The sequence below is a fragment of the Phodopus roborovskii genome, unplaced genomic scaffold (genome assembly GCF_943737965.1).
Source record: "Phodopus roborovskii unplaced genomic scaffold, PHOROB, whole genome shotgun sequence".
Classification (NCBI taxonomy): domain Eukaryota; kingdom Metazoa; phylum Chordata; class Mammalia; order Rodentia; family Cricetidae; genus Phodopus; species Phodopus roborovskii.
The window spans coordinates 2353536-2368827 of record NW_026126588.1 but is presented as its reverse complement, the minus strand read 5'-3'; the positions used below and the strand labels follow the sequence as shown (position 1 = coordinate 2368827).

The following is a 15292-nucleotide window of genomic DNA, read 5'->3' as shown; positions in this document are numbered from 1 at the left end:
ATCTTGCTGAGGTGAGCAAGGTGGATTGGAGAGTAAAAGAATCAGATGTGTCCAGGGAGGGGGATTCAACAGCCAAGAATGGCTCCCAGCCCTTCCTCAGAGGGTGCGGCCAGGACTTTGACCTGGCAGCCAAACACCCAAGCCCTTGGTCACATGCTTTGTAGTTTGGGCAGGTGACCAAATAGGGCTTCATTTTCCTCATTTGTACAGCTGGGCAGGAGTGCCCAAGGGTTCTTGACAAGTAGCAGCTGGAAGCATTTAACACAGGGAAGGCCCTGCCAACAGTTCACGTGATTCAGCTAGCATTCCCAATGCCAACCTCAGTCGCTGGTGCCTTCCCTAAGTAAGGGTGTCAATGCGAAAGGGCTCTGCAAGTAATCAAACCCTTGACCACCGTCCACTGACGGCTTAGGACCTGGGGCAGAAACAGTCCTAAGGGGAACTGTAGCTTCTTTCTGCCCTCCTTACTCAGTCCTCCCTCCTCCAGTCAAGTAGGGCTGCACAAATCGTCCATAGGTTCCTGCCTCCAGCTTGCCCAGAGGCAAGCTTGCTGCTTGGCTATCTTGGCCCCACCCACACTGAACCAGGGTAGAATAGTCTAGAAAACCCAGTACCAGGGCAGATTAGTTTCAGGAGTGTAGGAGAAAGCAGTCTATGGCTGTTACGCATTAACGGGGAAGGGGGGAGGGGCAGGAAAAGTCAGGCAGTGAGAACACAAAGGCCAACTAGAAGGAGCTGCATGTGACCCCCTACAGACTGGATAGAAGGGCAAGAGGCCAGGGTTTGGGGGAGGGCATTGAGAACGAGCGACAAGAAAAGGCAGGAATGGGTGTGGCGGGGTGCAGAGCTCTGGTGGACTGGAGGGCCATCTTCCTTTGTTGCATTGATCCCATGATACCTTTGGTCTGTTAGCCCAGACTGTCCAGAAAGGCCAGAACATCAGTGGGCGCAGGGTACATGGGGACTGTTGCCATTTTTCACCTGGGAGGTGTTTAATTTACAATGTATCTTTATTTTATACTCATTGTTGGTTTGCCTGCATGTATGTTTGTGTGCGGGTGTGTGCAGGTGTCAGGAGCCATGGAACTAGAGTTGCTGACAGATGTGAGCTGCCATGTGGGTGCTGGGAATTGCTCTTAACCACTGAGCCATCTCTCCAGCCAAGGCCATTTTTGGACAGTGTTAGCCCAGGCCTGCCTGCCCCTAGAATTTAGGTACCCTGGGCTGACCTCAGGCTCATCTCAGCCTCCCAAGCGCTGGGATGACAAGAGTATGGCATATGGCCAGAACAGGTACTCAGGTAGTAACAACGTGCCAAAGCTTAGCTCCTCTGTGGGCTCTGGTGGCTGAGCCTGCACACACTGCCCACAGGAGAGGCTAGGCCTCACTTTCCAGCACTGTCACTGCCCCAGAGCCCCTGCATTCTCGGGACAGCCAGCCCCAGAGGCACAGGGCTGCCCACTCATTGCTCACCAGCAGTGGGCAGTCTCCATCTAGCAATACATAAGCGAAGCCAGGTATCAAACCCCTGCTAGGAGCACGCCACCATCCAGCTGTGTCTCAAGTTCATTCCATGAAGTCCCCCAAACACATCTGCTTTGGTCCTAAACTCCTCGATGACAAAATGACAAAAAACAAACGCACAGCTCACAGAGCATCAGGTATGACTTCAAGGACACCCCACCCTCCAGACCAGGTGTGAGCCTCCTCCTCTGGATCATCCATTCCTGGAGGGCAGATAGAGGCTTCACTTCTAATGGTGACTCAGGGGCCAGAGATTTGCTACCCTGACCTGCCCTCCTGGTAAGATGAGGCCATTCCTTATGTCCCCACACCTGGATGAGGTTCTCAGTCCTCTCCCCACACCCCCACACCCCCCCCACACCCACACACACAGACTAGAAAGAAGGCTTAACAGGAACATGTCTGCTCTTCCAGAAGACCCAGATGTGATATCCAGCACCCGTATGGCAGCTCACAATCACCAGTAACTCTAGCTCCAGGAGATCTGATGCCCTTTTCTGGCCTCGATGAGCTCCTAGACACATATACATAAATGCAGGCAAAATACCCACACCCATAAAATAATTTTAAAAACTAAAAAGTAAAATTCTCAGGAGCTGGAAAGATAGCTTAGCAGTTAAAAGAGCACTGGCTGCTCTTCCAGAGGTCCTGAGTTCAATTCCCAGCAACCACATCGTGGCTCACAACCATCTACGAGATCTGGTGCCCTCTTCTGGTCTTAAGGAATAGGTAGGCAGAATGTCGTATACATACTAAATAAATAATGGTTATTCTTATCTGAAAAATCTCAATTGAAGAAAACCAATCTATTCTAGGCCTTAAGAGGAAAATACATCGTACTGGCTAGTTTTTATGTGGACCTGACACAAATAGGATCTTCTGGAAAGGAACCTTAGTTGAGAAAATGCTTGCACAGGACTGGCCTTGGGTAAGTCTGTGGGGCACTGTCCCGACTGACGGCTGACATAGGAGGGCCCAGCTCACTAGTGAGGGTCCATCACCCCGGGGCAGCTGGTCTCAGGTGGTGGAAGAAAGCAGGCTGAACCAGCCACGGAGAGCAAGCCGGTGAGCAGGCTCTGCCACAGCCTCCACTTTGGTTCTTGCCTTTAGTTTTTCTCCTGACTACCCTTACAAGGTGTAAGGTGGAGTAAACCCTTTCTTCCCCAGATTGCTTTTGGTTGTGGTATTTTTTTAAGATTATTATGTACACAGTGTTCAGTCTGCATGTTTGCCTGCACACCAGAAGAGGGCGTCAGATCTCACTATAGATGGTTGTGAGCCACCAGGTGGCTGCTTGGACTCACTCAGGACCTCTGAAGAGCAGTCAGTGCTCTTAAGTTCTGAGTCTCCAGCCCCCACCCCCACCCCCCCTTGAGGTATTTTTTTGTTTTGTTTTTGTTTTCGAGACAGGGTTTCTTTGTGCAGTCCTAGCTGTCCTGGAAACTATCTCTGTAGATCCACCTGTCTGTCTCCTGACTGGTGGGGTTAAAGATGTATGCCACCACCGCCCAGCTGGTTGTAGTGTTTTAATGCAGCAGTAAAAACCATACATACAACTACAGTGACCTCCTTTAAAATGTCCTGAGGATGGGTGATGGCACCGACAATCCTACCATCAAGACACACTGCTGTAGCAAATGCTCTACCATTGGACGGAAGTCTCCTCTCAGGGATATGTACAAAAGACATTGACTAATTCACTACCTTCCACATCCCGCTATGGAAAATCGAGTGATTGTAGGCTGATTTACACTTTAGACATCTTTGCAGGGCTGAGATTTAAGACAGAGGGGGCCTTGACTTGATTTTTCACACTGTAGACACAGGGCCCACTAAACAGTTCCAGATCTTCCACTAAAAACAAAAATGGGGCTGAGTGGTGGTGGTGCACCCTGCCTTTGAGGCAGGCGGATCTCTGAGTCTGAGGCCAGCCTGGTCTACAGAGTGAGTTCCAGGACAGCCAGGGCTATTACAGAGAAATCCTGTCTCAAAAACAAAACGGGAGCAGGGGCTGGCAGGAGAGATAACTCGGGGGTTAAGAGCACTCACTGACTGCTCTTCCAGAGGACCCAGGTTAAATTCCCAGCACCTACATGGTAGCTCACAAGTCTGGGATCTAACACCCTCATACAGAAATACAAACAGGCAAAGCACCAATAAAATAAATAAATATATATATATATATATGTGTGTGTGTGTGTGTGTGTGTGTGTGTGTGTGTGTATAAATAAAGGGGGGGGGCACTGTAGAGATGGCTCTGTTCTTGCAGAAGCCTCAAGTTTGATACCCAGCACCCACATTGGACAGCTCACAATTAGGGGGAAATGAGTGCTTCTGTCCTCAAAGGTCCCTCTATTCATATGCATGTCCTACATACATATACATATACATAATTAGAAACAGACCAACAAAAACATCTTAAAACAGAATAAAAGCATGTTTCCAAAATGGCTCTTAGGTGAAGTCCCTTCCCTGGAGCCATGGACACACCCCATGTTGAATCTCTGGCTTAAGGAAAAGGATGGGAGGAGAACAAGAGGACACGATGAAAGATCTAGAAAGGCAGTGTGCTGGGATGGAAGGCTGAGTTCCTGATGCTGTAGAGCCCTTGCACAGTCCAAGAGCATGCCAGTCCTCTGAGCAGCCTACTTCAGGGTACTTGTGACGCTTGTCTTGGAGCAGGGAAGAACAGAACTGGCCAACCCCAGATTTGTTCCACAGACCCAGGTCTCCCTGCAACAGTTCTTACTACTCATTGCTCAGTGGGAGATGCTTCCTGTCCTTGCCTGCATTCCGGCGCCTCTTTCGACTCAAGAAGCTCTCCAACTTCTTGCTGCGTTTTAACTCCTTGAACTTCTCAGCTAGGACCAACTGTCGCTGCTCAGCTAGATAAACAAGAAAGCAAGCTGGTGAGCAAAGGATGAAAACCTTATTCCCTGGTCCCACATCACAGACCCCCATGTTGTTAACAGCCATGGTGTACGAGGGACACAGTAACTGTGCTGTGTGTGCTGCTGCTGGTAATCAAACAGCTTCATGGATGTGAGGCAAGACCTCTACTAATGAGCTGTAGCCCAGCCCGGTGAGCCAGTTTTCCCGTGTTAGGAGGGAATCCAGGGCTTTGCTCACCTTCAGCAAGCTTGTAGTGTTACCACTAAGCTATCAAATAACCCTGCCGAAGCTAACTTTTTTTTTGAGATAGGGCCTTACTTTGTAGACCTTACTATGGTAAGACAAGGCTGGCCTTGAACTCTTAAGAGATCCGAGTGCTCCTGCCTCTCAGGTTAGCCTGGCCTCTAGGCCAGCTTTTTATAACTCAAGTATTACTTATCTGAACCTAGATGGGCATATAAATGGGAATGAAATTCAGTGAGCTGGGGGTAAAAGACACAATCACTGACTTTGGTTTGGTTTTTTTTTTTTGGTGGTGGTGGTGGGGTAGGGACTCTAGTCCAGATCAGTTTCCAACTTCTACCCCCCCATCCTCCCAAGTGCTGAGACTGCAAGTATATGCACTATTCTTGTTTTATGTTGTGTTTGGGAATCAAACCTAGGGATTAATAAATGCTAGGCGAGCAACTCTACCACCTAAGCTACACCCCAATCCTCCATAAACATCATCTAATTGCAGATACAAGACAGATCACAGCAACACTCCCCTGCTATTCCCACTCCCTCCAAGGAGCTCAAGGATCCCAGCTCACACCCAGCCACAAACCCGTCCCTCTAGTAGCCTTTCAAGAGCTTGGCTGCACTCACATTTCTTCAGGAAGTATGGCCGATGACCCTGCTGTGCCAGAGCGCGCCGCTCCTGCTTCAAGGCCAGGCGCAGCTCCTGTTGCTGCTTTCGCTCCTGCTGCGCCATTTCTTGCTGCTCCTGCGGGGCAAGGTGAGATGGGATGGGTGGGTGAGTGCATGGAGAGACGATGACCCTGTGCTCACCGCCCACCTGCAACTAGTGCCCTCACCATTCGATGAAGCAGCTGCTGCAGCTTCTCATGCTCCTCCCCTGATTGCTGCTTCTTCAACTGCTTTTTCACAAGCTCCATGTTGGAAAATGAACAGCACAGTCAACATTCTGGGCCAAGCGTTATTAGGAAAGGTTCCCATAACGTAACACAACAATAAACAACGTCAGGCGGTCAGTGTCTGAGGCTCTAGCACAGCGCTAAATATATGTCCTAGCACTGAGCTAAGCTCCCAGCCTGGCCCTTTCTCTTATTAACCACTTCTCCTCTCTCTCTCTCCTCTCTCTCTCTCTCTCTCTCTCTCTGTGTGTGTGGGGGGGGTACATGTGTCTGTGTGCACACATTCAAAGGGAAAGAGGTCTGGGATTAGGGCACACAAATGACCAAAATTTTGAATGTGCTTTGGAAATTTGGATTCAGGCATTCCTGCTCACACACTCTTAGCCACTGAGCCACATTTTTATCCCTTTTTATCCTTTTCATGGTTAGAAAACTAAAGCAGCCAGGTGTAGTGTCCAACGCCTTTGATTCCAGTGCTTGGGAGACAGAGGCAGGAGGATCTCTGTGAGTTCCAGGCCAGCCTGGTCTATAGAGTGAATTCCAGGACAGCTAGGGTTATATAGTGAGAAGATGGAAACAAGCAAGCAAACTAAAGCAAAGCTGGTAAAATGGGTCAGTGAATAAAGCCACTTGCCACACAAGCCTGAGTTGGAGCCCTAGAACCCACATAGTTGAAGGGAAGCTAAAATTGGCATGTTATCATCTGACCTCTACATTCAGACAGTAAAACATGCAGACCCACACACCAAATAAATACTGAAGCAACATTATGTTAAGTGTAATCAGCTACAAACAGAGTTACCATATCCTTTTTTTTTTTTTTTTTTTGGAGACAGGGTCTCTCTGTGTAGTCCTGACTGTCCTGGAACTCACTCTGTAGATCAGGCTGACTTTGAACTCCTATCTGCTGCCTCTGCCTCTGGTGCTGGGATTAAAGGTGTGCACCATCACTGACCAGCAAAGTCTAATATTCTTATATGCAGATGCCATCATCAATTTCCAAGTAGAGAACAGTGGCTATGAGCGCCTACAAATGGTGAGAGGAGGATGGGATAGACAGAGATGTAATTAACCAGCACGGGGTACAGCTGGGAAGGGAGGAGGGCTTCCACGGTGTGACAGTGCAGCAGGTAACGAGGGTGGGCAAGTAACTCAATCTATTATTTTGTTCACTCTTTTTTTTGGAGGGTAGGGAGATGAGGTCTCATGGCCCAGGGTAGCCTCAAATTCTCTATCTTCCTGTCTCACATCCCAAAGTAGCAGGGATTGTAGATGTGTGCTGCTAAGCCTAGCTTACCTGAGTATTTCAAAATAGCCAACGAGATGATTTCAGACTGTTCCCAACACAGAGAAATGATTCTATGTGTATGAGAAATGATGCCTATGGCAATTACCTTAATTATTAAACACTAAATAACACAAACTGAAATGCCACCCTATCCCATAAATATTAGTAAATAGTACCTGTCAACTTAATATATTCACTTAAAAATATCTAAGCAACTTGATCACACAGTCACAAAAATACATGCCTACCAATATGCTTCCCATTCCTCTTCCTAACTGTCCAATATGTACTCCAGCTTCCGCCTCCGAGAGGGAATAAACCTGTGTCATTGCATACCTCTTTCTCTCTGGCTCGGATATCATTCAGGAATTGGTAAGTTTTATCAAATATCTCAGGGTTATATTCCCCTGACAGATCATCAAAGCGGGGGTCGCGGGCTACCTTTGGAGAGAGCACAAAGAATATAAGGGACTTGTTCAGTCCGTTCTCTGCGGAAGTGCCTGCCCCCTGTCCTGTCCTCACCTTTTTACTGATGGGAACAACCTGCCGTAAGAAGGGCACTCGGGCTTTGGCTGACATTTCCAGGGGCCTAGGGAGAGACGAAAGGTCAGGGTAAGCATACTACAGCGTTGGTCAAAGACTGAAAGCAGAGATATCCAGCCCAGGTCCTCACCGGTGCTTATCTGCAACACACACGGGTTGCCGAGGGCTCTGCTTCTTAGCGCTCCTCTCTGCTACCACCTGTCTGCAGGCCTCCTGTCCCCCTTGGCTCTGCAGCTCCAACAGCTCCTCAAAGGACATGTCAGACGCATCTGCTGGAGGGAAAGGTCACACAACCCCAACAGCAGGAAAGGCTTGGTCAGGCTAGAGATGTCCGGCAGGTGAAGGGACATGCTGCCAAACCTGATCAACGGACTTAAGAGCCTGGAGTCACCATGGTTCAGGTAGAGGAGAGAGTTTCTAAAGTTGCCCTCTGACCTCTATACCCTCACTGCTGTTTGTACACACTCACAGAAAAACCCCAGATACACAGCCAAGGTTCACCCCATCCCCACCCTTTCCAACATTCTCCACGCCAGCATCATCATCACTATTGCGAGGCCGTACAGGCTGCACATGGAGCTACCCTGTAATGGTGCAACACTTATATCCAACTCCAACCGTTTTGGCTACTTGACTTCTCAACTTGTTGTAGGGACAGAGGTCTATCAACCCATAGCCCATTTCTTTGGCACACTAAAAAGAAATCTGTGTCACTCCTCCGAGTAATTACCACGTCATCCCTGAACTCGAAGGTCTCCAGTGGCTTCCACTTTGCTCAGCTAGCCTGGAACTCAATATGGAGGCCAGGCCAGTTTGATGCACACCCAAGTCTGGTTGCCTCTGCCTCCAGAGCGCTGGAAGCCGAGCAGCCGTGTCCTATCCCACCTGGCCTAATTTTTTTTTTTTGTTTGTTTGTTTTGTTTTTTTGAGACAGGGTTTGGTTTCTCTATGTAATCTTCCTTGACTGTCCTTGAACTCGCTTTGTAGACCAAGCTAGCCTTGAACTCAGATCTGCCTGCCTCTGCCTCCCAAGTGCTGGGGTTAAAGGTGTGCGCCACCACTGCCCGCTCGCTCTAAGTATCTTTTCCTGAGGTAACTGTCTTTGCTGTTTGAGTATCCTTTATTTCCAAGTGCCTGCATACGGCTCAATTAGGGCTCAATTCGTTGCATCCTCCTTACTAACCCTCTAGGAAGAAGCCTCATCCCACTTTTGAGGCTCTGCCTGGCGGCTTATGCCTATAATCCTAGTACTTGGGGGGCTGAGGCAGGGCTGCCAAGAGTCCGAAGTTGGCCGGGGTGCACCCCGAGACCACCTCTCCGCCACAACGTTTTAAAGAAAAAAAGCGAGAAACTTCCCTCGACGCCGTAATCACTCTCAACCTCCACCGGAGCGCGGCGCTCGGGGCGGCCTTCCGTCGCCGCAGGCAGACGCCACGCACCCCCGCCAACCCCAGCCCTCACCCTTCGGCTGGTCGCCCGCCATCAGCCTGCTGTGCACGGCTCCGCGGGAACTTTAGGCCCCGGTCCTAGCAGCAGCTTTGGGCATGTTTGGCGTAGTCCGGACGATGAAAGACACCGCTTCCGCTCCCTACGACCCTCCAGGCCCCACCCCTTCCGGAAGCCTGAGCCAGTGTGATGCGGGCCCTGGCAGAGGCGAGGCTCCGCACCAGCCAGACCTAAGTTCTGGGGCGGATTAGGCACTCGGTGCCATAGGCTTCTTCAAATGCCAGGCTGCGGAAGCCAGAGCCTGGAGGGAGGGAGGGCTCTATGCCGCGTCCGTCGTAGTCCCCAGAAACACGACACGTTTTTGAGGTTTTACACTTTATAAAATCGGAGCTGGCTGATCTTCGGGGGTACAGCAACAGCTCAAAGATGGGAGAAGCTGTCTGATGGTCCCCACTCCCGAGGGCCGGGGTGGGGGTGGGGGTTTCATGCCAACAGCTGAGGCTCCTCTCAGCTCCCGGGCAGATGCTCAAGCAGGGAGAGGGAAGATCACGAGGAGAGGGAAGCTCCTGAGGCTCCGACGCTGCGGGCTTCTCCCCACTCCTGTCCCTTTGCAGCACAGCCCGGCTACCCTGCTGGCCTGGGTCAGAGCAAAGGCCCAGGAGCCGTGGAGGGAGGTGGATGGGAACAGAGCACCAAGGGAAGGGGCCCTCGGCCCAAGGGAGGAGGAGAACAGCCCTCCCCCCACAACTCCCCACTGAATTCACAGCACAGAAAACACCTCGAGTCCATCAACTCCACGTGGAGGTATACTGAGTCCAGGGTCCAAAGGGGCAGGCAGGTGTGACAGGGGCAAGGCAGACAAGAGCAAGCTCAGGAGGGGAGGCGGCAGAGCGTCCTTCCTATCCGTGGGACGAGACAATGGGGCGGCTGATATTGCTGTTGGTGGTCATGGCATTGAGCTCCCACCTGGAGGGCCAACAACGGGCAGAGGGGGCAGAAAGGCGGTCTCTATGGCAAGTTCAGAATTCTGTGGACAAAGCTAGGAACACGGCAGCCCGTCCAATTTCCCACAACGCCCTCTTCCTTAAGGCCCTTTTGGGTTTAACCACCAGACCCCACCCACCACTAAATCCAATACCACCTACTCATCTACCTCTAAGCTCTTGTGGATTTCCTGTTTATGTTTATACAGATTCCTGAACCCAAGCATCTGCAGTATGTGTACCCATCTCAGTAAACGCCCCAGCATACCTCTCCTGCTCTGCAGATCCAGCCCACAGCCCTCGACCTCATCCCCACAGGAGCACCATTCTTGCAATTTCTATTATCTTAAGGTCGTGATTTATATCTCCTGTTCTCCCTGAACTTTAGGACCTAAAGCTTTTCCCATCCACCCCATCAAATTAAATTATGCTTTCAACAATCCTATCATTCAACAAAGTCTTGGGAAATATTCCTCATACCAAGACACTAAGCCGTGTACTCAGTATTAAGGTTCCTGCACCTGTGTCATCTAGAGCCAGCCTGGGGTTCATCAGGTCAACCTATAAGCTCTGTGTCACCAAAGGACACACAGCCTGAGCAAGTTAAGAACGAATTGGCTCAAGGAGTAGGGCAGTCTCAGAATGGCCAGCAAGAATAAATGATACACAGAGTGGCATTCGGTGCTTGATTTGAACTCAATACTTGAATTCAAGACGCAAGGGACCAGGACCTTTCTCACTTCTGGAACTAAGGGGACCCAGGGATTCTTGTTTTCTATTTTACAGTCAACCCTGAAATTTCTCAGCCACTCTCAAGACATCACCAAACAAACTGCGTAAGGAAGCAGGGCTCCTGAATGTGACTGTAAATTTGTCACAGCGCTCACAGCTGTCACGTGACGGCTGCACCTCCCCCCCCCCCCGCACAAAAACTCCATCTCCAGCACATAGAAATGTCTTTTGCACCCTGAGGCTGAGCTAACTAGGGCACACCTGTGCTGCCACTCACCCTCAAGCCACCCCTTCTCCCCTGCCACCCCTAGCTTTACCTGATATCATGGGGCAAACAGGACTGGTCCAGGTTGTACTGAATCACTGCTAGTTTGCACAGAGTTTTCAGACTAGGGCCTTTAACGGAAGAGTTGAAGGACAGTCAGAGCAAAGGAAAGGTCCCACCCTGGCCACCACCCAGACAGAACCTGACCCGTAGGAGCACTTCAGAAATAAGTACTCACTAAAGTCCAAGATGTGTAAGTCAGAGTGATCTATGAGGTCAAATTCATCTCCCAGGCCTTCCTCGGGAGAGGGGCTGTACAGACGCAAAGAGGAAGAAGCAGGTGGCAGAGCCGTCCACGTGACCCTCTCACTCAGGCACCTCCCCACCTTCTGTTGCCCGCCCTCTCTAACCTGGTACCCCCAAAGAGGACAATCTTATCGCCAACAATACAGCAACACTGGCGCCGGCGGGGACACGGCCCTTTGCCCTTTGGTTCAATCTTTTTCCAAGTAAAGGACCCTGGAAAGAGACGTTCATAGAGGTTCAGTACCTGGCCAATGCAGACACCCTACACACAGCCCACCCCAGCCCCTCACTTGACTCCTGCCACCTCGCTGTCCTTTATCCCTCCCGTGAGGGTAATGTTCTTTACCAGGGTTAAACTTCCAGAGGTCATGGAAGTGCCGGTTCAGCCTTGCATTATAGCCACCAAAGATGTACAGCTCCCCATTGTAGCCGAAGGCTGAGTGACTCCTGCGCCCCTCGGGGAGCACTGGAGTGTGTGGGCAGTCAAGCCAGGCCTCCGCTCTCGTGTCAAAGACTCGGATTCGGTTGCAGTAAATCTCATTGTTGGAATGAAACGGCCCAAAGCGGTCAGCACGGCCCCCAAAGACATACATGTGATTGCCCAGCATGGTGGCTGAATGGAAGTCCCTCCAGCGTGCAGGGTTACCCTAGCCAAGAGCAGAGAGACGGGTCAACACGGGCTCACAGAGGGGAAGCTAACTGAACTTCCCAGGATTTCAACAAAAGGTGGGGATCCGACAGAACAAAGGGCAGACCTTTGTGCAAATAAGAGTCCATGTCATAGTGCTAGTATCCAGCTTGTGAATGTCATTGGAAAAGCAGTCTGCCTGAGTGATGAGAGAAAAAAACGGGGTGTCAATGGGTCCTCTCTGGTCCTCCATCCTTCCACTCAAAGCCTCCTGTCCCACCATGCTAGATTTCCCTCCCTTCATCTTTTTGGTATAAAACTGTCATTCTTTCCAGACTTACCAGCTGTTCATATCCCCCAAAAATGTACATGATCTTGCCCAGGACACAGGCTGAATGTCCATCCCGGGCCCCAGGGACTGTCCCTGACACTCGGGGTGTAGACCACTTGTGAGTATCTTTTGAGAGAGAGAAGAAAATGACACAGGTCAGCTAACACATCCACCTTAGTTCTGGCCTTCCCTTCTCCAATACTCCCCCAAGCACCCCTTTCTCAGCCCCAAGGCATCACTGAGACCATACTCACTGACATCAAAGGCGTAGAGTACGTTGCAGGCCCCTTCCGTGTCATTACGTCCGCCCCAAAGGAAGACTGTGTCATCGATGAGGACGGTTGAGTGTCCATACCGCATATAGGGTACAACAGGGGCCTGCCCTCGGACAGCAGGCCTCACTGGGGGCAGCTTTGTCCAACGCAAGGACACTGTGGGCACAGCTCTGCTCAGCCCTGGAACCCTCCCTCCAGGCTGCAACCTTATCCCAAACCAAACATTTTTTACCCAACCTCCCTGGCCACAGGGACCATCACCAAATTTCATTCAGGTGCCCACTAGCTCCCCTGATGTGGGAACCCAAGAAAGGTACCAGAACTGGCTTACCAGCATTGAAAATGTGTACATCTATCTGACGTAGTGTCTCGTAGTCTTCACCAGAGCAGTAACCCCCGAAGGAGTACACTCGGTGGCCAACAGCCACTGCAGCATGGTTCACCCTGCGTGGCCCGCCCTCCAGATGCACTGTCCACCGTAACATCCCCTGGACCACAGGTTACAGGAACATGTCCCCCCGGCACGGCCTGCTGCCTCTGCTACCTGTACACAAGCCAGGACCAGAGGTTCCTCAGACAAGGCTTCTGCTCGGCTCAATATGGCTGCCCAGGACCAGTCTTTGCCTTCAAGTGCCACCCTAGTGGCCCTCCCACACCACCCCTCTTCAGGGACACTAGTCACAGCTCAGGTGGCTGGCCCTACCCCAGGGGAGCTGCAGAGGCCAAGACGCTAGCCCTGACCCTGTGTTCTCCCACAGTGAAGGGTGGGGCCACCTTAACCTGACTGCCAGCTCAGAATCTGGTGGTCATGATTACCCTCTACACATGTCAACTCCACCCTGTCCCTGGCTTGGAACAAGCTCCAAGCCCCCATTCTCCAAACTCCTTTCCCATACTGGTGTGTTCTTCCTTCTGGCTCTGTTTACCGACACCTCTCTAAGAATTTCCCTCCATCTCTGAAAGGTAGGGATCTCCAAATCCTCACAGCTATTAATAGCCCAGACAGTCCCAGCCAGTTCACTAAAAGCTGACACAGGTTCTTTAAAGGAAAAGCTTTTAGGCTTCTAGAGTAGAGTAATGTCCCTACCTAGGACAGGGAACTCCATGTGACCATGGTTGATTAGTCCCTCACAGAGAGTTCTTGTCAAGCTGATCCGTTGTCCCTGGGGTCACTCAGGGTGCCCACAGGCACGAGGAGTTCCTTTGACAGCTGTGGCTCGTATGCTGCCAGGACTAGAAACTTAAGCCAGAAAGGTTTGTGTCTATTGGGGTCGGGGGTAGAAGAGGGGCTCCTCTCTTGCCACTTCCCCAACCTTACTATGGCTGGAGAAGAAGTCACTTCCAACAGCCCTGTCCCTGCGAAAGTCTCTAAAGGATGAGCTGGGGGTGCACGCTGGAAAGAGGAAGGAAAGCAAAAAACGCATTGGGCAGGACAAGAGAAAGTCCCCAAGCATAAGACAGCTTGCCAGCTTAGTGATAATGGGTACATTTGAGGGCTCTTTTAGGTAAATCCTTTGGCAACTGGCAATGCCTTTGCCAGGAGACATCTGCTGGGTTTGGGTGGGTCATCTGCTCCCTGTTCAAAGTCTTGGCAGAGAGAAAAAAACATTCAGAACCTCAGACCAAAAAAAAAAAAAAGGAGGTTCCCTTGCAGGAGATAGGCATGTCTTCGGCTGGCTTGCCACTACTACCCACCCAGCCTCCCTCACCCCTCCATTGTAAGCTTTAAATAGCCATCTGTCTCAACCTGAAATAGCGGCCAGAAGTTACTCCATTGCTCCTGCTCTTAAATCTGTGCTTGTTGGAGAAAGCTAACTGAAAGCTTTAAGAAGGTTAGTCCAAAGCAGGTGTGGTAGGGCACACCTTTAATCTCAGCACTGGGGAGACTGGGATGTCTATGAGGTCACGGCCACCCGAGCTACAGAGTGAGACCCTGCCTCAAAAAAAAAAAAAAAAAAAAAAAAAAAAAAGGGAGGGGAGACCTATCAATTTCCCTCATAGCCTTCCTTCACTCTCCCTTGAAGGTTACGTCCAGATAAAATGAAATGCACAGATGAGACTAGCAATCCCAAAGAGAGTGGGGTAAAGACCCCATCATCTTCATTCACAAGGTTAACTCGAAGGCAGGGGTTAAACAGGACCCCCGCGTCTCCGGCATTCACCACCACTACGACATTTCCAACCTTCCATTCACTTGATGCTCTCCCTCCCCTGATCGCTCTCCACTTGCGAGCCTTCCCTTCTGGATTTCCTGAGAGCTTTGCAGTTCCCTTGTGTCACCTTCTCCCATCACGCCAAGGTCCACACTAGCGCCCTCTAATTCGTCTACCTCCAGGAGGGGAAGAAAGCATTCACTGTCCCCTCCCACCCACAGACGTTCCTCTCTGAGTAGGACTCGACCCCTCTCAACTCCACCTTTCTCAGCCGCCCCTCCCCCACAAGGCCAGGCACTGTCCCCTCCCCCTGCCATTATGCTCAGCTCCCTGATTCTCTTCAGAACACACCAGTGCAGTTTCTTTCAGCGCCTCCTCCAGCCACCAGGTCTCTCCCACCCGTCTCCAGGCCATTTTCCCCAGCCCTTTCGCTGTCCATTAACTCTCCTCTTTCCCAGCATCCCCCTAGCTCCCTCCCCACCGCCATCTCATCCTCCTCGGCGACTCCAGTGGTAGGCTTGGGCGTCGCCAGACCCTCCAATCTTTCTCATCCCTCACCCCATCCCAGACTACCTGCCAGGCCGGGCCGGGGTGGGGCCGCGGGTCCTCGCGCTGCTGGCAGCCTAGAGCCCGTTGCGCGCCAACCGATTCCTCGGTCCCCAACGAGATAAACACTGCCAGGCTCCGTCCTTCCGGCGGGCAGCAGGACGCGCACGTGCAGTGAGAACCCTGGGCCCGACGCCTTCGGGGACTTGTAGTCCCAGGGACTTGTAGTCCGCAAGTTACCTCA

General features: G+C 51.3%; 1 protein-coding gene across 1 annotated transcript; it reads right to left on the bottom strand.

Moving 5' to 3' along the window:
* Positions 1 to 3942: 3942 nt before the first annotated feature.
* LOC127236549 (kelch domain-containing protein 3) lies at positions 3943 to 15290 on the bottom strand. Its single transcript, XM_051204257.1, has 15 exons — positions 15076 to 15290; positions 13437 to 13589; positions 12681 to 12893; positions 12329 to 12505; positions 12085 to 12200; positions 11871 to 11942; positions 11462 to 11762; positions 11220 to 11328; positions 11048 to 11121; positions 7514 to 7652; positions 7363 to 7429; positions 7177 to 7281; positions 5493 to 5567; positions 5284 to 5401; positions 3943 to 4409 (listed from the first exon to the last, which is right to left on the bottom strand). The coding sequence occupies exons 3-15, from the start codon at positions 12832 to 12834 to the stop codon at positions 4273 to 4275; spliced, it is 1644 nt and encodes a 547-aa protein (XP_051060214.1). The 5' UTR covers positions 12835 to 12893; positions 13437 to 13589; positions 15076 to 15290; the 3' UTR covers positions 3943 to 4272.
* Between the last annotated feature and the right edge of the window lie 2 nt (positions 15291 to 15292).

Excerpts from the sequence above, each read along its gene's own strand:
- LOC127236549 (XM_051204257.1), bottom strand. The coding sequence starts at position 12,834 with ATGTTACGGTGGACAGTGCATCTGGAGGGCGGGCCACGCAGGGTGAAC. Across the intron at positions 11,122-11,219 it reads GTCCTCTTTGGGGGTACCAG|CCCCTCTCCCGAGGAAGGCC; the intron begins GTTAGAGAGGGC and ends GCGTCTGTACAG. Across the intron at positions 7,653-11,047 it reads CTTACACATCTTGGACTTTA|ATGCGTCTGACATGTCCTTT; the intron begins GTGAGTACTTAT and ends TCCCTCCAGCAG.